Here is a 23,391-nt window from a genome sequence, read left to right as displayed (position 1 = left end):
CCTCACATGTCTGTGACTCTGATGGGGTAGACCTTGCCACTACATGCCAGAGGAAGTGAATATCCTCTCCTCCAGAATGGATCTGATCATCAGCTACACGGGCCACCATTTTTTTGTATTTTAAAGAGGCCAATATTAACTAGTGCTTCAAATTATGAACTCAGGCATCGATTGCCCAGGTTCAAGTCACTTAGATATTTTTATATTTTATTTGGTTTAGTTGACTTTTAGGTGACATTCATTAGTGCTCAGGACTTACTCCGGACTTCACACTCACAGATCATTCCTGGTGGGGCTCAGGTAACCATATGTGGTACTGGGGATGGAACCTGGGCCAGCAGCATGCAAGACCGGTGCCCTACCCACTGTACTATCTCTCTAGCCCTTAGCACCCATTTGCATCTCTCATCATGTGCAAACTGAAATTTTTCATCCTATGAGATATGGAAAAATAGATTCATTGTGGACCTTAAAGGATGCATACTCTGAGTTCAGGATATAGCATAGACTATAGAGTAGTCATCATTACTTAATAAGGAACATTCTAACATCTCTTCTATATTTTTCTGTTGTATACACTCAAAGATCATGCAAATGAATCTTACTTTCCTCCAAAACATTGTGAGTTCTGCAAAGTAAGTTCCATGAAGGCTCACATTTTGCTTGTGGCTCTAACACCTAGTAGGTGTCCAATAAGCCCATTTTGTAATGAACAAATAAACAACTGGAAGTGAATCCCATGGCATCCAGCACAGAGCTGAGGCTTCTGGAAGCAACTCAGATAAGTGTATGTTCGACTTCATTTCACTTTAAAAGGCAAGGGCCCTGAAAGAGTCCATTTGGAGCACCCGTGGGAAACCAAAATACACGTCAGAAGTACTGGAGAAAGTGAAGGGGAAATGCTGGGGAAGTGAGGAACAATTGGAAAGTCAAGCCTCGGGGGCTCATTGGATGGTTCTGAAAGGTTTGTTACTGCTCTATTGTGAAGACAATGATTAGAACAATATTGCGTCTGAGATTCCCAGCACCTTTCCACAAGTAAAGAAGGGAGCAAGCAGCCACTCTGCTCTGAGCCAGGAGGCACTTAGCATTAAGGGAAGAAACACTGGTCAGGACAGGCCAGCTGTGAGGAGAACAGCTTTCACAGCTAGCAATACTCATCCCAAGGCAAATAGGTTTCCAAGTTAAGGTCCCTCTTTGGGTGATGCTTTTCCTGATTGTGGTCTCCTGGTAAATGACAGGGTACAGGGAAAAGGGTCTAGGACAGTAAATCAGTGTGAGGGAAATGGGTTCAACCCTGGGGCTGAACCAGAAACCCATCTCATAAGTGTCATACAAAGAGAAGGAAGGAAGTAAATCCACACTGTTGGCACTGTGGAATGGTCATAATATGCCTCATAAAACTCCAGGGACTGAGAAGAAAGGCCCTTACAGAGTAGGCTCTGAGGTCACTTAAACCTTGGGTCCCCTTCATTTCTTGCAACCTTCTATCCCAGCCCAATTGAATTACTTAGGGTCACTGGTAATGGGTGCCCTGGAATTTTCTGGAACCCCACTAAGTTTCTGCTCACACTAGACGGTGCACTTCTTTATCTCCACGGGGCTGAATGCTTCTTGGTCCTCAGAGGTAGGCTGAACTGCCATCTCTATATGTCGGTCTATTCACCCATCCGAGATTTAACCAACCACACTGACTATTTTATGTTTTCATTGTGTCCCTTCTCCTGCCCCACTGTGCCATGGTTTGGTGTTACAACGACCGGGGCAGAACACATGCCTGGCTCTGAGGTTTGCACTCCTTCAGCCATGGTGCTTGCAAATGCGTTGCCAAGGCTCACACTCTTAACTGAGCTCACAAATTAAGTTGTGGTGCTCATCAGGAGGCCACTGCAGTCCCCACACACATGCTCACCAGAGGTCATACTTCTTGGGTTTGGAACTCACACACTTCTTTTTTAAAAAATATAGTTGTGGCACTCACTGGGGATTCCACTCCTTCTACTCTGCTATACACACCTGCTTATGGTGTCGCTCACCAGGGATCACCAATAGCAAAACTGCCAGGTTCAAATAACAGAGCTTCTAGGATTGCACCTGGCACATGTGAGACCTTTGGGTTTGACCTCATGACCATTTGCCTGCAGGGCAGTGCTATTCCTCTTACTATTATTCAGGCCCTGATGGAGCTTTTTTTAATGCTAGGTACTGGGTTTAGTGAAGCAGAAAAGCCCCAGAAACAGAGGGGCTTGAGGTTTGTATACCTTATACTTTAATGTCTTTTATCTTATATTTATTATTTATTTGCTCATGTTTAATGCTCTTGAGACCAATGGTAAGAGATGTGACCAATTCATTTTGTGCCCCTCCTTTGGAATCCATGGAGCTCAGGTGATGGCATTCACTAGGAGGTTGGTAATATGCCTCTAGGAAAAATCTGCCCAAGCTCAGCATCATGAACTACAGAAGTTGTGTTGCATCATTCATATCTCGGGTCCCAGTGCTTGGCACCAACAGAGTGCTGTACTAGGTGGGAAAAGAACTAGAAGGAGGACCCTTGAGGGTTACTCAGTTAGGCGAAGTGTTTAGAGTTTCATTTGAGCCAACAACTCTCATGCAATAATGGGAGACAGTGGTGTGTCACAAAGTATGAAAAACTTCTATGGTGACAAATACTGCATTCCCTATCAACGCAGACTAAGAGGCAGCTCTGAGTCAGATATTTAAAGAACAACCTTTCATAACCACCTAATGTCTTCATCCAAACTCAGGAAGGACAACTACAGAGGAAATGAAGAAAAGTTCTGGGTTTTGTTTACTTTTCAGCCTTCTCTTAAACCTGGTTCTTTTAACCACATACTTTCAGAGGTATGAAAAATGCACGAAAATACAACACAGGATGACGTCGCTCTAACTTCTCATCTTCTTTCTCCCCCATTCCCTCTCATCCTCCTCCATTTGTTTTGGGCCATACCTGGCGATTCTTAGAACTTAGGGCTTACTCCTGGCTCTGGACTGGAGCGATAGCACAGCAGATAGGGCGTTTGCCTTGCACATGGTCAACCTGGGTTCGATTCCTCCGCCCCTCTTGGAGAGCCTGGCAAGCTATGAGAGTATCTCGCCCACACGGCAGAGCCTGGCAAGCTCCCCATGGCGTATTCTATATGACAAAACAGTAACAAGTCTCACAATGGAGATGTTACTGGTACCTGCTAGAGCAAATCTATGAACAATGGGAAGACAGTGCTACGATGCTACTCCTGGCTCTGCGCTCAGGGATCATGCCTGGCAGTCTCAGGGGACTATATGGGATGTCAGGCATCAAACCTGGCTCAGATGCTTGCAAGGCAAGCGCTCTACCCATTACACTGTTGGGCCCCCTTCTTTCTTTAAAAGGAATTTCAAATGTCGTGACCAGGACCACTGCTCAGCAATAAAAAGAAACCAATATCAATGAACTTGGATGAACTTCCAGAGAATTATGTTGCAGCAAAAAAGGCCAGTACCACAAGGGTAGAGCTGGATGACTCCATTTACAGAAAATTCTTGAAGCAAGACAATTAGAGATGTGGGGAACAGATAGATGGTTGCAAAGGGTCAGAGATAGGAAGTGGGTGTGGCCCTAAAAGGGAAACACCAGAGAGCCTTGAGGTGATAGCACTGTTTTGTATCTTAACTGCTGCTTCTGGCAATATCCTGGCTGTGCTATTGTGCAAGATGTGACTGCTGCAGAACAAAGACACAAGAGATCTGTCTGCCTTCTCTTTTGTCTGTTTGTTTTGGGGGTTTATGTTTTATTTTGTTTTGGGGACACACACAGCAGTGCCTCTGCTCTTCACTCAGGGATCACTCTTGGTAAGGCTCAGGGAACTGTATGGGGTGCCACATGAATAGGTACCTAGCAGGCAAGTGACTTACCCACTGTCCTCTCTCTCCAGCCTCCTGTCTGTATTCTTTTCCTACCATGACAGGAAATGATTAACAACTATCTCAAGTTAAAAGTTCCCTTTCTTACCAAAACAATCTTATAGGAAAGAACAAAGTTGAAGGATTTACCTTCAACTTTGATCTCAGAACTTAGGTCAAAACTAAAGTAATGAAAACTGTTAGGACCAAAAGTCAGAATGTTAGGCCAACAGACTAGAACAGATAGCCAAGAAGCAAACACTGGCATTCATAGTCAAACCCAACCCTTCCCTTCTCCTTTCCCTTCCACTTCCTCCTCTTCCCTCCTCTTCCCTCTCCTTCCCTCCCCTTCCATCCTCTTTCTTTTTTTTTTTTTTTTTTTTTTGGCTTTTTAGGTCATAGTCAGCAATGCTCAGGGTTACTCCTGGCTCTGCACTCAGGAATTACTCCTGGCAGTGCTCAGGGGACCATATGGAATGTTGGGGATTGAACCCAGGTCAGCTGTGTGCAAGGCAAATGCCCTACCCACTATACTATGGCTCCAGTCCTCAACTACTTTTCTTTTCAACAAGGTTCCAGGAATACTCTGTGGAAAAAACCGTCTTTGGTGCTGGGAAAGACACAAAAGAATGAAGCAGGCCCATACCTCACGGCATATAGGAAACCAAGTCAAAGAACAACAAAACAACAACAACAACAACAAAATAGATAGATGAATTAAAACTATAACTCTTAGAAGAAAACATGGAAAATGCTTAACCTGGACTTGGTTGTGATTTCTGAGACAAGATATTCAAAGCACAGACATAAAATTAAAAAGTAGATAAACTGAACGTGACCAAAATAAAACCTTCTGTGCATTATAGCCAGAGAAATAGTTTAAGTGATCAGTTATACCTATAGCTAAGTCTTCAAAAAGACAAATCCTGGATAATTTTTTTCCATGCAAAGCATATGTTAGGATCTGAGTCCTACATGCCCTTAGCACCAATAAGTATGGGCTGGTGGCCTCTGAGCACCAGGAGTGACCCCTATTTAAAAAAAAAACAATAAAACTTCTTTATAATCAACAGACTGAAAAGGCAATCTATGAATATGGTAAAATATATTTACAAATCACATATCTGAAAAGAGACTGACATCCAGGAGCAATAAAGAACTCATACAAACCACTAACAAAAATAAAAATAAAACATTCTCATTTAAAAAATGGGCAAAGGTCTTGAACAGATATTTTTTTCCAAAGGTGATAAATAAATGGTAGCAAATCACAAATTGGGAGAATGCAAATCAAAGCCAAATCTAAAATCATTTTAGATCCATTTGGGATGGATACTATTTTTAAAATAAAAATAGGGCTGGAGGGGCTGAAGTGATAGCATAGGGCATTGTCTTGCACGCAGCCGACCCAGGTTCTATTCCCAGCGTGCCATATGGTTCCCTGAGCACTGCCAGGAGTAATTCCTGAGTGCAGAGGCAGGAGTAACTCCTGTGCATCGCCAGGTGTGACCTAAAACTTAAAAAAAAAATAGGGCTGGACAAGATCAGTACCAGGAGGATTACTCCATGGCTTAGAGGCCAGCCGGCCATTCTAGGGGAAAGGGCAGCTCAGATAGAGAAGGGAGCACCAAATAAAGGGTGTTTGGAGGATCCTCCCAGGATGGGAGATGCATGTTGAAAGTAGACTATGGACCGAACATGATTGCCACTCAATGCCTATTTTGCAGACCACAACACCCAAAAGGAGAGAGAGAATAAAAGGGAATGCCCTGCCACAGAGGCAGGGTGGGATGGTGGGGGATGGGGGTGGGAGGGATACTGGGATCCATGGTGGTGGAAAATGGGCACTGGTGGAGGGATGGGTATTTCATCATTGCATAATCGGCTAGAGCGATAGCACAGTGGTAGGGCATTTGCCTTGTACACAGCCAACATGGCCGACCCGAGTTCGATTCCTCCGCCCCTCTCGAAGAGCCCGGCAAGCTACCGAGAGTATCTCACCCACACGGCAGAGCCTGGCAAGCTACCCGTGATGTATTCGATATGCCAAACACAGTAACAACAAAGTCTCCAATGGAGACGTTACTGGGCCCGCTTGAGCAAATCGATGAACAACAGGAGGACCGTGACCGTGATAATCAAAATCCAAGCACAAAAATTTGTAAGTCTACAACTGTACCTCATGGTGTTTCACTAATAAAAATTTTAAAAAAAAACTACTGAAATATTAATGATTAAACATAGTTGTTATTTAAGGATTACAAAAAAAATAGGGCTGGAGAGATAGTATAGCAGATAGAGTGTGTTCGTCTTGCACGCTGCTAACCAGGGTTTGATCCCCAGCACCCCATATGGTCCCCCAAGCCAACAGGAATGATCAACGAGTTCACAGCCTGAAGTGCTACAAGCACAGTTCAGTGTGGCTCAAACAAACAAACAAACAAAAAATTAAAATAGGTCCAAAGAGAAATTCCAGAGAGCAGGGCACTTGCCTTGCACACAGTGGGTGCAGTATGATCCCAGCACCACATATGGTCCCTGAGGCCCACAGAGTGATTACTGAACACAGACCCAGGAATAAATCTGAGTACAACTGCGTGTGGCCCCCAAACCAAAATAAATTAAATTAAAACAAACAGTGGCAAGGATGTGGTGAAATGAAAACAGTTATCCACTGTTGCTAGACAGGGCAGAGACCCAGAGACCCATAAAAACAAGTCGGGAGTTCATCCAAAAATTAAAAGGGAAACAATTACATGACTCAGAAATCCTACTTCTGGGTAAATAATAAAAATAACTGAAAACAGATTTTTTTTGGGTCATACCTGGCAATGCCTGGGTCATACACTCAGAAATTACTCCTGGTGGTGCTCAGAGGACCATAAGGGATGCTGGGAATTGAACCTGGGTCAGCCATGTGCAAGGGAAATGCCCTACCCGCTGTGCTATCGCTCCAGCCCCCAAAAACAGGTTTTGAAAGGATATTTCTATCCTCACATTGCTAGAAAATTATTTATGATAAATGTTAGAAGGCAGCTGAAGTAAGACAGGGGTGCACACTATACAGACTGTTCATAAAGGGTTTAACATCACATCCATAGAAAGCACTAGTTAGCTTCCCCCACCCCCCACTCTCCCCCAAATATGTGCATATCCTCATTCTCTGCACCATCAAGAAACGTTCAGCTCATTGGAATGGAGAGCAAACTGAGGGCTGCCAGAGAGGGGAAGAAGGAAGGGGGACAGGGGTGTTACTATTAAATGGGGACAGAGTTTCAGGTAAAATCTGTCTGCGTATGGATTGTTATGATGGTTGTGCAATGATATAAGTGCATCAGAAAACACTATCACTGTCACTGTCCTCCCATTGTTCATTGATTTCCTCGAGTGGGCCCAGTAACATTGTGAGACTTGTTACTGTCTTTGGCATATCGAATATGTCACGGGGAGCTTGCCAGGCTTTGCCGTGCAGGCGAGATACTCTCGGTAACTTGCTGGGATCTCCAAGAGGGGCAGAGGAATCAAACTCGGGTGGGCCCTGTCAGCCACATGCAAGGCAAATGTCCTACCTGCTGTGCTATAGCTCCAGCCCACTAAATACTTAAACATTGTAAAGATAGAGGCTTTTGTAAAAACTATGTTTTGTCATGATTTTTTAAAAAATGGGAACAACATGAGGGTATGGTGCTTCCAGCAGGTCAATCTGTACCTGTGAGGCGAGTGCATCAGGAGCCTGATGGCACGTTCAGACTTCCAGATACAACAAAATTGCTGCTGTACCTTTGGCCAGACCCCAAAAACTTGGGGCAAAGTTTACCAAGAAAGTAAATGGCCAAAAGTTAGGTATGTGGGAGGCACACCTACAAACCACCTCCAACTCAACTATATATTTAGAGGCATGGCCTCTCTGGTTCCTGATCAAACTGTTTAACGGCCATGATCCCAGGGACTCAGAGACAAATCTCGGAACCCAGCGGCTTTTGGCAGAAATGCGTCCAGTCCCTGCAGTAGGTTACCGGCGCTGGGCCAACCCAGGTGGGAATAGGTTTCATGCTTTGGCCTGTTCCCCCTGGCAGCTCAGTGGCCACCATCTTTCAGAGTCAACTGGACAGTTAGGTTTGGGCCCACAGTGACGAAACACATGGGGCCTCATGGGAAGGGGTTGGAGCCGGCCCTTTCCTCCCCACCCCAACAAGACCCTGAGTGCCGCACACAAACGGCCTCTCTGGCTCCAGATCAAGCTACTTAATGACCATGATCCCAGAGACTCAGGAACAAATCTGGGACCAGCAGGTTTTGGCAGAAATCCCTCTAGAATTAATTGTTAAAATTTCAGAATTTCAAAATTACATGGCCACTACTGCAGCTGTATGACATCATATGTTATTCATAACCAGCAATAGAAAACAAATGGTATACTGTTGCCTTTTCAGCAGATCTGACTGTTGGGGTAAAATCCCAAATAAATAATGGTGGATCTGGTGTCAAAATATTGAATGTAATCAAAGTAGAAAGAAAGTAATGTGGAAATCATCTGCCCCACAGGTAGGGGAATGGGGGTATACTGGGGTTTGTGGTGGTGGAGAATGGGCACTGGTGAAGGTACGGGTGTTTCATTGTATGACCGAGACTTAAACCCAAAAGCTTTGTAATTGCTCTCATGGTGATTCAATAAATAAAATTATACATAAAAAAATTAAAAAAAGAAAAAAATTTAAAAAAAGAAAAAAAATGAAAACAACATCAGTAAGAGGTTGAATTTTTTTTTAATGTCACTGCTTCTTGATGCAAGTTCTGGTTGCTATGTTTTCGTTTTATCAACCAAGGAGAAGAGCAATGCAGTCCATTGTTTAATGAAACCTCAAAGAGATCTGTAAAGTCTGAATATCTGGGCACATCAAGGCATTCTAATGCCTTTAATTAACTTCATAATCCATCTTGATTCATATCCCCTTTGTCTATTACTTAATCCACCTGAAGTTACTATCAACTTTTAGGGAGTGATTAAAAATATGCTACTAACTTAGATCAGTGCTTGATCCTAAATAACAGCAAATGGATAAATCAAAGCCACAGATTAGTCAGGAAATAGAAAACTGAGCCTTCAAGGAAAAAATGTCATTTTAATTTGTCTGCCCTTGCTAGAACCTTAAAATTAATGAGAACAATAACTTGTCCTTTTATTCCCCACCACACAGTAGATGCTCAATAAAGTTGCCAATGGAACAAAGCTCACGTGTACGTACTCTGAACACCACCTCTAGGTTGTGCCTGTACATTCTATGGCCTCCCTTTAGGAATGTAACTATTAGTTGAATAAAATAAGAGGCATTTCCATGGAAAATGATAAAATTAATAATTTTTTGAGAAGCAGAGAGAAGTTTACATGTTTTACAAATCAACTCTTGTGTTGGCACTGTTAGTTCCTGATTTCATAATCTCTACAAAATAAAAGAAAACCAAAAAAAGGAAAAGAGTTGGCATCTTTGCAAATCCCCACCAAAAAATATAAAATGAGATCACTTTTATGTGGTTCAAATTGGCATCTCCTTAGAGTTGTGTGTTATACTTCCCTGGACCACTCTATAAGGCAGCCACAAAGTCACCTTTACAATTTTACTCCTTTTGGAACATCATATTTTATAATTACAGAGTTTTAATTTCTTTTATGTGAAAGTACAGTCTTTGATGCATTGAGCCAATTAAATAAAATTGCTTTAAAAACCAAAGGTAAAAAAAAAGTGGGGGGAGGGAATTCTGGTTGAAAGTTTTTACTTTAAAAAAGGGAATTTTTAAAAGGAACCTAAAGTACCAAGAGCCAGAAAAGTCACTTAACGGGGGATTTTCCCCGATTTTCATTAAAATCTAGGGACTTACCTTTAAGCCAAGGCTGGTCCGATTATTCCTGTTCTCCTTAGCTCGCCCTCCTCCGGGGCTCCGGGAGGGTATCCACTTCTCCACAGCAGCTGGACAGAGCTCCTGAAAGGAAGAACATCCCCTCAACATCCAAACATGTGGGCAATTCCGAACTTAACACAAACATGAAAGACTGTCATAAACATTTATTTTTTTTGAGAAACCATATGAGACACACCCCACCCACTCCCCCTCAAATGGCACTTTACCTGGCTCCACTTATAATCGGAGGGATCACAGTTGGTAAAAGGGTGAATACACTTTCTCGCACTCTTGCACCAAGCACAGCCCGTCCCAGTACAGATGGGGCATCTGGCACCATGGAAAATCATAAGAAAGTGTCACGTGGGGAGAGACACACACGAATCCCTCACTGTTCCTCTGCACTGTGCACAGACACTCAGAGGAAGAAAACAGCCTTGCCTGTCAGGATTGGGGCAGGCAGGACCCGGGGGATGGGGGTAGGGGGGGATTAGGAGTGGGGGTAGGGGAGACAGGCCGCTGAGGTTGGGGCACCAGGCCACTGCGCCCTGACTCTGTATCTGTTGCCGGCAGTCCCAGCTTGGGAACCATAATCACACCTGCTGGGGTGTTGCCATGGAGACCTGAGGCTGGGGTTACCTGCTGCATTGTCAGTTAACAGGAACCCACTGAATCTCTTTCTGTTCTGGCCCTCTGGTTCTGCTATTTGTATGCTGAATTCCCCTAGTGAGATTCCCCCACCACCATCACCTACACTACTCAATGCCCCCACTCACTGGGGCATCACCTCTTTGCTTCAGAGGCACAGTCCCCTGCAAAAGGGGTGCCTGACAAGCAGAAGAAAGGGGATGCCAGTGTATTAAAAGCATGTTCAGAGAGTCCGCCTTAAAGAAAGGATGACAGAGATGGAAAACTCGAGCATGTGGGGGAAGGGCGGGAGTGGTTTATTTCTCTTTACTTATGGGGCTCTCCCCCATATTTCCTAAATAAATCTATCATACTTCAAAAAGGATAAAGAAACAGAGGTTAGTCTGGAAATCTAGTCTAGGGAGATGGAAGAGAGGGAGAGACACTGGTTTAGGGAGAGGGGGCACTGTTGGCAGCTAACATATTTCTCAGGAAATGCAGCCTCGGGCCTTTGAGGTGGCAGTCTGCACTCCCCGTGGAAGGAGAAAGTGAGGTCTGAGCGCAGAGCTGGTCCGCAAGTGCCCAGTGTGATGAAGGCACTCGGGGATTTTCTAACCAGCAGCAATTGCCCAGAAAGAGAGCACACTCTTTGGGGTCCTGAGGGCTGAGATTTGCTTCCTCATGACTTAAAGGTAGGCCCTAAGGCCACTCTGGCCTTTAAACCTGGATGCGGAGGGATCTGCATCACTTTGAACCTTTCTTTAATCTAGAAAAATTTCATTCTCTCCTCCCCCAACCCCATTTTTTTGTGAACCTCCGTGCCTTCTGGTGTCAGGTCTGGCATTAGATCCTCTAAAATTCTGTATTCTTATTAGAAATAACTGATCTCAGGCTCAATTTCCCAGTGCCAACTGGAAAGATGGGTTTCAGAGGCTGCCATTCTCATGGCTGTAGAGCATGGTCTGGTTTGCTTCAGCTTTGAGTCTGAATTCCTATTCCCCATGGAAACAATGGTTGCTGCTAGCGGGGCCTGAAGAAACTCCCATTTGCTGCTCTGGTGGTGACTGGTCAGTCACACCACTTAAAGAACTGGAGAGCTGCAAATGAGCCAGCTTCCCATTGTTTCCATGGGAACTCCAACTTCATCTTCCCAGAGCAGAATCAGGCGTCTGAGGAGTCTGTTTCCTCTCTCCTTCCAGGGCGTTAGAAGGCGTGGTGCTAGCTCAGGGGCACACAGTCCAACACGGCCACGCAGGGGAGAAGACAGGAACATAGTCTTGGCATCAAGACTTCATCTTTTCCCTTGCCTTCACTGGGTCCCACCATTACACCCTCCCCTTTCGGACCCCAATTTCCCAGACATTCTGATAATAGAAAAAGCCTGCCACACCCCTCCACTGTACTTTTAGGGGCCCATCGGCCTGGGCAGGGGGTACATTTCCCTGCGAGTGGGAACACTTAAGCACAGTGGTTGGCATCACAGCGGCATCCCCTTCCTCACTCATTAGGGCTCGAATGAGCGAGCTGAGCTTCTGCGCTCCAAGGCTCTCCTTTCCCCCAGCAAGCCACGCTCCAAAAGGCACTTTGGGAAGTTCTGTTCCACAAGAGTTCTTTGGGAAACCAGGGGAGCGGGGCGATGAAATAAATTAAGACCAATGAGAGAATATTTAAATTTCAAATAAAATCTTACTCTCGTACTGATGAGCAGTTGGTGAAGTTGAATCGTTTTGATAAATTCCAAGAATCAAAGAAGAACATCGCGTTGACAACCAGAACATCTGGAGCGAAAGGGGAAAACAAAGTCATTTACAGCAGGGTCCCACCAGCGTCAAGCAAAGCTGTAAGCGCAAGAAAGTAAATATTTTTGCCTCATTTGGGGAGGGGGGAGGAGGGAGGGAGAGAGAGAAGGAGAGAGAGAGAGAGAGGAGAGTGTGTACTGTGAGTGTGTGCGTGTATGAGAGAGAGAGAAAGCATGTGAGACTGTGTGACTATGTATTGTGTATAAGTGAGTGTGTGTTTGTGAGGCATGTGAGACTGTGTGACTGTGTATGAGTGAGTGTGTGTGTGAGTTGGGGGGGAGAGAGAAAGTGTGTGTGTATGAGAGAGACAGTGTGTGACTGAGTTTGTATGTGTGTGACAGTGTGTGTGAGAGAGTGTGTACATGTGAGGAAGAGAGAGTGTGCGTGTGAAAGAGTGTGTGTGTATGTGTGGAAGAGAGTGTGTATGTGAGTATGTGTGTGTGTATGAGAGTGTGAGTTTGTATGTGTGTGACAGTGTGTGTGAGAGTATATGTATGTGAGGAAGAGAGTGCATGTGAAAGAGTGTGTGAGTGAGTGTGTGTGTGTGTGTGTGTGTGTGTGTGACAGAGTGTGTGAGTGGGGGCTTGAGGGTGTCAGCTGTTGAGCAGCATTTCCATCCATTGTGGCTCCTCCCTGCGGGCCAGTCACATCAGGCAGCTGAAGTGCACAGCACAGGCCTCCAGCAGACCAGGGCCCACCTTGCGTTCCAAGCCTCCCATGGATAATCAGTAGGATAAAAGCCATTTTACAGTCCATTTACATCTCATGCTCTCCCCGGGATCACTGTCTCTGCTTGTAATTGGCCACAGCTTCAGAATAAAACAAGTCACTAAGCAAGAAGTGCCTAGAACGCAATGCCCAGGATGTTCACAAGGAGATTCGGTACCTTCAGAAAAATCCACAACACCAGGCCCAACCTAACAAACTCAATGCCAACACAGTTAAAGAAGCACTCTATAAAGAAGCTGCTGGTTCTCTGCAGCAGCTTTGTACCTATGGTCCAGGAGCTGGCCACAAATTCTTGGAATCAAATGCCACTGAGCCCAGGGTGAAGGCTTGCTCTGTGTTTGAAAATCTACTTCACTTAGAGATGCCCCAAAGAATAAAGTGAGAAGGATAAAAATCACTTTTTATCAGCATTAAGGCAATGGAACATTCCCACATCTGTAATTCTCCAACCCAGCTATCAGGGAACTTGACCAAAAAAATATATTTTAGACGCCACGATTCTCCATGTCCTGTTTCTGCCAGTCTGCAGCAGTCCAGGAACCTGATCTACAATACTCTCCCTCCCCAAATTATTCTGGTTTGAAGGCCATAGCCCAATTTGGGCTATTCCCGGCTTTGTGCTCAGGAGTGACCCCTGGGGTACTCAAAGGATCATATGCACTGCCAGGAATTCAAACTGGGGCTGGCAGGATGCACAGCAAGTGCTTTAATCCCTGTATTATCTTCCAGCCCCCGGTATCATATTTTAGCCTTCGAACTAATCAGTTGATGAGTGTTTGCAGAAGAACCAAATGGACAGTAAGCTTCTGGGGATGCTCAGTGAAAAATAGGTCAGTGGAAGTCTACGTGTGCCTACTGATGAAGATGAGCAAATGTACTCTTCAGAGTATCAATTATGCACAAAACATTATTGGAAAATGAGTACATGTAGTCTCTAGATTTACTGTTATTCTGAAAGAAAAACTAACCTAGGTGAAAAAACACAACAATGCCAACACAGTTAAAGAAGCACTCTATAAATGGTTCTCTGCAGCAGCTTTGTGCCAAGATTAGGATGCCTATGTAAAACAAGGAAGTGTAGCAAGAGAATAACAATCAATACAGAATATAGACATGCTATAGGGGAAAGGTGACTTTCCCCCAATGTTTGGAAGCAAAGGAATAGGATTCAGTGGATGTAGTGAGGCTCTTCTATGCCATAGTCTAGCAATGGCTGTTAGTTTGCTGAATCAAGATGGAGAAAACGAGGAGATATGGAAACAGGTATTTTTTTTTTTTTGCCTACTCTGAATGCACAAGGCATTCAGAAAAGAACAGGCAAAAGGTTGGGTATAATTGATGGAGGCTCTAAAATCAGCCAACTAGCTTTACAAGGCAAACTCAAATACTTTAAAAGCATATTTTATAGGTGAGCAAGCCCTGCATTTTAATGACCAAAATTAACTAGAAGCATAACACAAAGTCTGAATAGCGTGGACAAAGTAAAGTGGAAAATTGAAATAATTTTCCAAGCAATTCAGATCCAAACAGCCATCATGAGCACAGAGGCTGGGAGAAATTGTGAAGCTCTGGCCTGGTACATTACATTTCTTTCTACAGATTTGAAACGAACTGAGAAAAACCAATTCTTACCACAAAATCTAGCTCCATCATGATATTCACTCACTCTCCGAGGCCTGAACCTTTAATTCAACTCTTCTTTTGTCTTTCTCACCTCCAAGAGATTTGTCAATGCTCCATCACTCAACCTTGTCACTCCCCCGCCTCCCCTACACACCACACACACACACACACACACACACACACACACACACCCCTCCTGGAATCCATCCATTTCTCTTCAGCCCCTTCAGTCCCTAGTGCCACCAATGTCCTTCTACCTGATCTGTTAAACTGTCCTCCTCCAGCCCATTCTCCACCTGCAGTCCTTTACATATCCACTCATTCATCCTTTCATCAAAAGGTGATTGTAAATGACCACCTGGGACCTTCTTCTGGGATTCATTGTCCATCACGCTGCTCTGTGCCTGAGCCACAGAGGCTCTCCTCTGGGTTCTCAAAGTTTTTTCTTTCCTGGACATGATGTGGTGGATCCCAACCTAAAATACTCTTACTCCATCTTCTTTGTGTGGCCCAACCCTTTCCATCTACCAGGAAGCGCTCCTTAACTGCTCACCCAACTGCCACATATGTTTAAATGGTCTTCTCAGGGCTGATGCAATAGCACAGCGGGTAGGGAGTTTGCCTTGCACACGGCCAACCCGGGTTCAATTCCCAGCATCCCATATGGTCCCCCGAGCACTGCCAGGAATAATTCTTGAGTGCATGAACCAGGAGTAACCCCCGTGCATCGCTGGGTGTGACCCAAAAAGTAAAAAACAAGAACAAAAACAAAAATAAATAAATAAATAAATAAATAAATGGTCTTCTCAAAGAAGAGTCCCCTAGGACCCTGCTTGAAACAATGGTTTGGAAGGAACTGGTCACTTGTCTCTACCCCTGTGAGACTATCAGCACCACAGGGAGGACCAGGAAATCTGGTCACTGGATTCTCAGCACCCAGCTCAGCACTGGCACATAGCATCTGATAAGCAAATACATCCTGCATGAATGTAACAGGTTTCAGAGGACAGAACTGGGACCATTCTGCCTCATCTCACCAGAAGCATCATTAACCCTTCAGATCTCCAAATTCTCTGACCCATTTGGGTCAGGTCAGCTTAGTGTTATCACTTTATTCTGCTCCCCTATCCATAACTTACACTCCTCTGTGGCATCTTACCCTCTGGAACTGAGGGACAGCTGAGGGTAAGCAGGGTCAAGAGAAGGAATAGGAAACCAGGGATGGGGAAAGAGTGAGCCTCCAGCAGTCCCGGTCAACAGTGAATTCGGGATATCTGTTCTCAGCAGGGTCTCTGGCCTCTGGATTTCACCCAGGAATCCAGAAGTACACTTGCCAGACACCCGGAAGTGCACTTACCTTTGTATATTACCCTAGCAGGGATGCTGCAGGTACAGTTCCCGTTAATCAGGTTCTTCCCCTTACAAAGCTCCCTGCCCGTGTCCACGTTCTTCACCACGCACTCAGACTCTTTGGAAGAGAAGCTTCCCACCACAGCCACAGTAGTCTGGGCAGAGAAGAAGATAAGAGAAGCCCAAATCATCATTTTGCAACATTTCTACCCATCTTAGAGTCTTGCCCCAACTCTCCCTCTGATCTGCCACAAAAGGAGATTTTTGAAGATGGCAGATATCAAGAAAGACATTTTGCTGGCTATTTGCTTCTCTTTTATAAATCACATATCATATTCTCAGACCACTTTTCTGCTTGGTGCATGTTTTTCTTATCAATTTTAAAGAGCTCTCTGTGCAGTGTAGATAAAAATGTCCTTATCTGTCATATCCCTGACACTTATTTTCCTCTAATCTACTGTTTGTCTTGCAACTTTTGCGTGTGGTATCCTTTGCTTTACAAGATATATATATATATATATATATATTCTTTATGGGATATATAATATATATATCCCATAAAGCATTTCTTGTCTTGATTATTAAAGTTTTTCCAATCTCCAATATCTTAAAGACAAATATAAGATTGTTCTACCACCTTTATTATTTTATTTTTTTGTCTTGAATTCATCTGGAATTTAATCATATATAGTGTGAGATAAGGGACCAAGTTAATTTTTATCTAGATGGTTAGTCAGCTATGTCACAGCCATTTATGAAAAACAAAACAAAACCCCTCCTTTCCCACTAAATTCAAACACCACTTTTCACATATATTAAACTATCATATATCTGAAATCTATTTCGAAACTCTGCTTTATTCCAGTTACTATTGATCTACTCTTACTCCAATGTCATCAAGTTTTTACTACTGTGACTTTAAATACATACAACATCTGATAAGGCAAATCTCTCATCATTTATCTTTATTTTCATAGAATTTCCTAAACATTATTCTATGGGAACTTGAAGACGATTTTCTCCAAAATAGTGAGAAGACTTTGAGTGCAAATGTAATTGCTTTTGCATTAGTTAATGCCTAAAACTTACATTGACGTTAGGATAATTTATATCTTCATGATGTCATGTACTGCCATCCAAAAATACATTTTTTCCTCCTTTGATTTCTCTTTAGTCTAAGGTTCACTTAAGAGAGTAAACCTCAATTTTCCAGATGTCAATAAACTTTTGCTATGTTATTTCTTACTGCAATGTTACTCGAGTGAAAGAAGGTAGCTTGAGAAATGTTAACTTTAAACCTAGTTAAGGTTTTGTTTGTGATCCAACAGATAATCAAGGGGTTGGTGACTGGTGTGTATACAAAAGGGGACACTGAAGCAACCCCTCTACCTGACACCCCCCCCCCCCCCACACACACACACACCACAATGTATTAGCTAAAGCTACAACTCTCTTAGGGGAAAGGAAAACTGAAGGTATTACTATGAGAATGGTAGACATGAAGATGTAGTGGGAATCTGAGAAGCATGGTAGGAAGCTGGGAGCAGAGGAAACTGAAGCACCAAGGACAGGGTTCCAGACCCAGACCATCACAGATGCTTCAACCCAGCATTTGTAACCTGGGTCACACATCTTGGCACAAGATCCTATGATCATATCTAATACTATCATGTATATACTGTCTTAAATTCATTCCTCTTCAAACACTATAACAAAAGCACTGGGTATTTTTTATTCCATTTTCACCAAGTATTTTACATATTTTGCATTTTCTTCCAGTTCTCACATACCCATTTTTACATAGTATCATCATTTCATTCATTTATTTCATAAATATTTATTAATCTGATGGGTGGCTGGAGAGATAGGGCAGGGGGCAAAGTACTTGCCTTGCACACAGTGACCTATGTTCGATCCCTGGCATCTAAAATGATCCCCTGTGAACTGCCAGGAGTGATCCCTGAGCATAGAGCTAGAAGTGAGCCATTAGCATTGATGGCTGTGGCCCCAAAACTAAAAACCAAAACAAAATTAAACAAACAAACAAGCAAAATAAGTTCTTAACTTACAACTACTGCACAATTCTTTAGTGAACCAAACAACTATAGCCTCTGCCCTCCATGAGCCTATGGTCTAGTAGAAATATTGAATCACACCAGACTAAAACTGAAAAGCCAACAGTACTGAGATCATTAAGAAATGATAGAAGCCAATGGCTCAACTCTACCACTTCACTAATGGCCAAGACCACATACTCTGCTGTCTCTGGACCTCCTAATTCCTCAATAGTGAAATTCCAGTAAGGGCACACAAATTAGATGGGAAAGTAACACAGAAGCCAAACAAACAAAAAAATAACAGAGAGGGCTCAACTAACAACAAACAGTTCAGCAAATTCTTAGACAAGGATTTATCTATCTAATTTGTCTAAGTCAGAATCTTAAATTCTTAACCCCGTGATGAGATATAACAATTTTCACATTAAATAACTGATTTTAAATATTTAATCAAATTTAATACTAGAACTTTGTTATCTAATCAATTTCAACTAGAGAACTGTATCAACAGTTGTGACTTCTGTCCACATTAAAATTTTAAAAAAAAATAAAATAAATTAAAAAAATAAAGAAGTGATAGAGATCTGACGAATATGGTATGGTAGAAACTGAAAGCATCAGAGGTTCAGAACACTGTTTGGGGGTAGCAGGGGCAGGATTGAAAACAGAAGGATGCAGGAGTCTTGGGGTTGAGAGAAAAGAGAGAGGGAAGGTACTATGTGCTGAGGTTGGATCTACTTAGGTTGGAAAACTCAAGATTTCCATTTCAGCTGTGTAATAATCAAAAGGGTAGGTGAAATTGGCTTTGGGCCTGGAACTTAGGGGAGCTATCAGAACTGGACTGAAAAAGGAAACATAACATCCATGCAATTGGTCTAAACACACGAGTGGACAGACTTGGTCATGGACAAGTATAGATGACAAGAGAGGAAGAACCGATATGGAGCCTGGAACAACTCCCGTAGGTAGAGAGGAGGAAAGAATGAGGAGAAGCACACGGAGAGGGTGAACCATGGAAGGAAAGAGAAGAGAAGGTTCCAAAATCTACCAATAAACCAAGAGGGCAACTTGTATTGTTTGCTATTGAAGGGCTACATGGATTCACTAGTGACCTCACCAAAAATAGCTTAGGGAAACATGGGGATGGAGAGCCTGGTACTAGAAGACAGCAACTATTTTTAAATTTAGTGGAAAGACAAGGTGGCAAGGGAGTCAGCTAAAGATTTGGGTTTGGTTGTTTTTTTGGGGGGGAATGGTTTTATTTTTGTATCACTTTAGGTTCCCAGTAAATATTGTTAAATAGTTGAAGACTTGGCTTAATAAACCATAATGGAAATCCTTGCCAGATAGAAATCTCTTTCTTAAACTAATCTGGGGAAAGGGGAAAGGATGAAACAAAGGATCAGATGAGATTGAAAATATGAATATAATTAACCATCAATGTTCATGGAGTTGAAGAACTTCTTACTGCAGGATAAAAGCACTGTAGCACTGTCCTCCCATTGTTCATTGATTTGCTCAAGCGGGCACCAGTAACGTCTCCATTGTGAGACTTGTTGTTACTGTTTTTAGCATATTGAATACCCCACGGGGAGCTTGCCAGGCTCTGCCGTGCAGGCGAGATACTCTTGGTAGCTTGCCGAGCTCTCTGAGAGGGGCAGAGGAATTGAAGTCAGGTCAGCCATGTGCAAGGCAAACACCCTACCCGCTGTGCTATCACTCCAGCCCATGACACAAGCTAAAGAATAAAACCTTCTTGAGTCTTAAGAAAGCTATGGCAGGTCATGGAAACCAATAAAAACAAAGTTAAAGGGATTCTGCACCATACCTGCTCAAGTGAAAGCAAAGCTGATGCTTAATGTTATATCCGTAATTTCAAGAATGTGCAGAGAAATAAAGAAATAACAGTCATAGGAAACGAAAGAAAACCATTAAACTCGTCCAAAGGAAGAATATTTTTCCAGGATAGTAAGTGAACATAGTATTTTTTTCTTTTTAATTTTGCTTTTTTGGGTCACACTGAGCAAGGTTCAGGGGTTGCTCCTGGCTCTGCACTCAGGAATTACTCCCTGGCAGTGCTGGAGACCATATGGGATGCCAGGGATCCAATCTGGGTCAGTCACAGGCAAGGCAAATACCTCATGTGCTCTACTATGGCTCTTGCCCCCAACATAATTTATTTCATTTAACGACCCCCTTATTGTCATGTAGTCTGGTTCTCCCAGATTTCTAATTCAGAAAAACTACTGCAGTAAGACCTGCATGGGGTTCCAGGGCTCAAGTTACTCCTTCAGATTTCTAAGCATAGAATTAGTACTTCAGTCAACTTTTTGAAATATATCACTAAATTTCTTTCCAGAAAGGCTGTGCTAGGCTAGGGATGCAGCTCAGTGGTACAGCACAGGGCCTCCCATGTGTGAGTCCTGGGTTCAACCCCCAAAACAATAAACAATAATAATGAGGTTGTGCTAGTTGGTATCACCCAAGTAGAGGTTTGTGGATGTCATGTTCACTTTTATTTGTATTTATTTGAGAACTGATGAAGTTGAATATATTAACTATGTCTAACAATCTAACTCTCCTATTGTGAGAATACATACTTTTTCATGCTTGTTTCTGGTGTATGAAGTTTACTTTTTAACTTCTCCTGGCCTTTAGTATCTCACCTATTAAAATGTTCCCCTAAAGTGGGTATTTTAGTTATCTATTGTTTTTTGTACATTTTTAAAAGTCAACACATGAATATTTTCCTTTAGCTATTATATGGGATATTGCAACAGAGCTAAGAAAATTATACTTCTAAATGATCTAATTCTCAAGTATATTTTTGATAGTGTTAAATAATAATTCCTTAATTCGCCTAAATTTTATTTTTATATTTAACAGAACATTTGAATTAACTTGTATCCATATTGTAAGCCAGTTATTTTGGCACCTTTATTAAATAATTTTATTCATTTATTCTATCTCTCTGATCTTTACCCTTTTCAAGCATATTTCTGAGCTTTCTATCTTATTCCATGGATCTATATATAATTTTTAAACCAGAGGCATGGATTGAATTATTGCCAACTATATATCTCTCAATCATATGTAAATAGTCTTATTTAATTTCCTTTCTTTTTTTTTTTTTAATGGTGGAGGTGGTTTGGGCCACACCTAGAGGATATTCCTGGCTCTACAGTGACCTCTGAAAGTCCTCCAGAGACCAACATGTGGTGCCTGGGATAGAACCTGGGCTGACTGCACACCTTACATCCTATCCTATTTCTCTGTCCCTTAATTTTTCTTTCTTTCAAAAAGTATTTCAGACAGGGGACTGAGTGATAGTATAACAGGTAGGTGCTTGCCTTGCACACAGCCAACCTTGGTTGAATCCCAAAGCCCTGCCAGGAGTGATCATGGAGCACAGAGCCAGAGTAAGCCCTGAGCATTGCCAGGTGTTGCCCTCCACCCCCTCAGAAAAAAACTTATTTTGGACACAGTTGAGCATTTCATATGACTGAAGATAAATTTTCTATCAATTTTAAAAGAAATCCTCTTAAAATTTTCATGGAATCTAGAAAATGGATTGAGAAAGAAGTGACATTTTAAAAATACCTTCCTTGCCAAGAAATGTAGCATGTGTCTGAATATATTAAGATTGTTTTCATATCTTCTAAGAAAATACCTGGTATGTTTTGTTTTTATTTCTATTTATGCTTCTTGATAAGGTTTCCTATTTTGATAAGTTTTAATTGATGTTTCCTACTTTGAAGTATAAATACCCTAAATGTACAATGCCCCCAGTATCCCACTACCTACTATTTGAAAGAATTGTTGAAGAGAGATAAGGTATTACAGAGTCCAAATGACTATTTTTGGTGGATGTCTTAGTATCTCTTCATATTATTTTTAAGTAGCCGTTATATACTTCATTCTCTAACTTTATGTCAGAGTATTCTGTTGCCTTTAATAATTGGGATCTTTAGATAGGTACACTTTGATTTTGCAAATGTATAACCTCTTAATCTTAGCAAATAATGACATTTCTAATTATGCCAATTCAGTAAGTATTTCTCCTCCTTGTTTCTTCTATCACTGCACCTTGAGAGCAACACTGAATCAGTGATTAAGGAACTCCTTGTTTCACATTCTGATTTATAAAAAGAATGTTTCTAGTGTCTCTCCTTTAGGAACTATGCTGATTATGAGAAATACTTTTATTCCCGTGCCTTTTCTGTTTATATGAGTGCAAGTCATTTTTACTGAGTGTTAAGGTATCTTCATAGATAAATGAATGTAGTGTTACATAATGCAAAAATAAGATCCTGTTATTCATCTTTTCCTGTTCTTCACTGATATCCTCTATACGCGGGAATTGAGTTTTTCTGGTTTTTACATGTCTTGGGTCTTTCCTCTCCAGTGAATGTATCGAAAGAGTAGATGTTTACAACCTAGTATTTTATTCTTTCATACAGCTCCACGTCGCCACACTCCAGGATGCTTTCCGGACCCGCGTGGCAGCTCCGGCCGAGACCCACACACGACTGAAGACACATCATAAGACACTAAATACCCATCTTCCAGAATTGTCGTACCATATTTGATAGGGTTCAAATATGGTAACACCTACAAGGGTGATTAGAGGTCGCCCCAAATGCCTCTATCCCTCTCGGAAAGACTGGCAAGCTACCGAGAGTATTCCGCCCGCACGGAAGAGCCTGGCAAGCTATCCACTGTGTATTCGATATGCCAAAACCAGTAACTACAACTGGTCTCATTCACCTGACCCTGAAGGCTTCACCGACATGGCAGCACTGAGAAGGATGAGAAAGGAGAGGCCGACAAAATCTCAAGGTCGACGTAGGCTGCCACAACGAAGGAAGACAAAAATGATCGTCTGTACTTTCAATGCACGTACGCTAGCATCAGATGCATCCATCGAGGACCTGATGGTACAAGCACGAATGATCAAGTACGACATCATTGGTCTGACCGAGACAAGAAGGCACGAATCTCACCAGGCCGTTTTCGACACTGGAGAAGAATTGTTCCTCGGAACATGCGATAAAAGAGGTGTTGGAGGCGTCGGTGTCCTTGTCAACACAAACTTGGCCAAGAGCATTGATTCATTCGAATGCCTAACAACCCGAATTGGACGTTTACATTTGAATAGATGTGACTCACTGCCTGCAGTTTCTATCTTCGTTGTCTACGCACCAACATCTCATTATGATGAAAGAGAAATCAAGAAGTTCTACATGGAGCTAGAGAAGTTCTATAAAGAAGACCACACCTTCTACAAGATCATTGTGGGTGATTTTAATGCCAAGATAGGACCGAGAAGATCAGCTGAAGAACTTCACATCGGGACCCATGGCCTAGAATGGAACGAACAGGGTGAGAGACTGTCTGAGTTCATC

At 42.6% G+C, this 23,391-nt stretch overlaps 1 protein-coding gene across 1 annotated transcript in view; it reads right to left on the bottom strand.

Moving 5' to 3' along the window:
- PLXNC1 (plexin C1) overlaps positions 1-23,391 on the bottom strand; it is a 177,587-nt gene that overhangs the window by 81,250 nt on the left and 72,946 nt on the right. The window contains exons 6-9 of the mRNA XM_056115891.1: positions 15,937-16,084; positions 12,119-12,206; positions 10,029-10,131; positions 9,781-9,882 (exon numbers count right to left, since the gene is read on the bottom strand). Coding sequence (XP_055971866.1) covers positions 9,781-9,882; positions 10,029-10,131; positions 12,119-12,206; positions 15,937-16,084 — 441 coding nt within the window. The remainder of the gene's footprint in view (positions 1-9,780; positions 9,883-10,028; positions 10,132-12,118; positions 12,207-15,936; positions 16,085-23,391) is intronic.

This window comes from Sorex fumeus, unplaced genomic scaffold (assembly GCF_029834395.1).
Source record: "Sorex fumeus unplaced genomic scaffold, SorFum_2.1 ptg000003l, whole genome shotgun sequence".
Lineage (NCBI taxonomy): Eukaryota > Metazoa > Chordata > Mammalia > Eulipotyphla > Soricidae > Sorex > Sorex fumeus.
The sequence above is the reverse complement of the archived record's forward strand: the minus strand, read 5'-3'. Positions and strand labels throughout refer to the sequence as shown.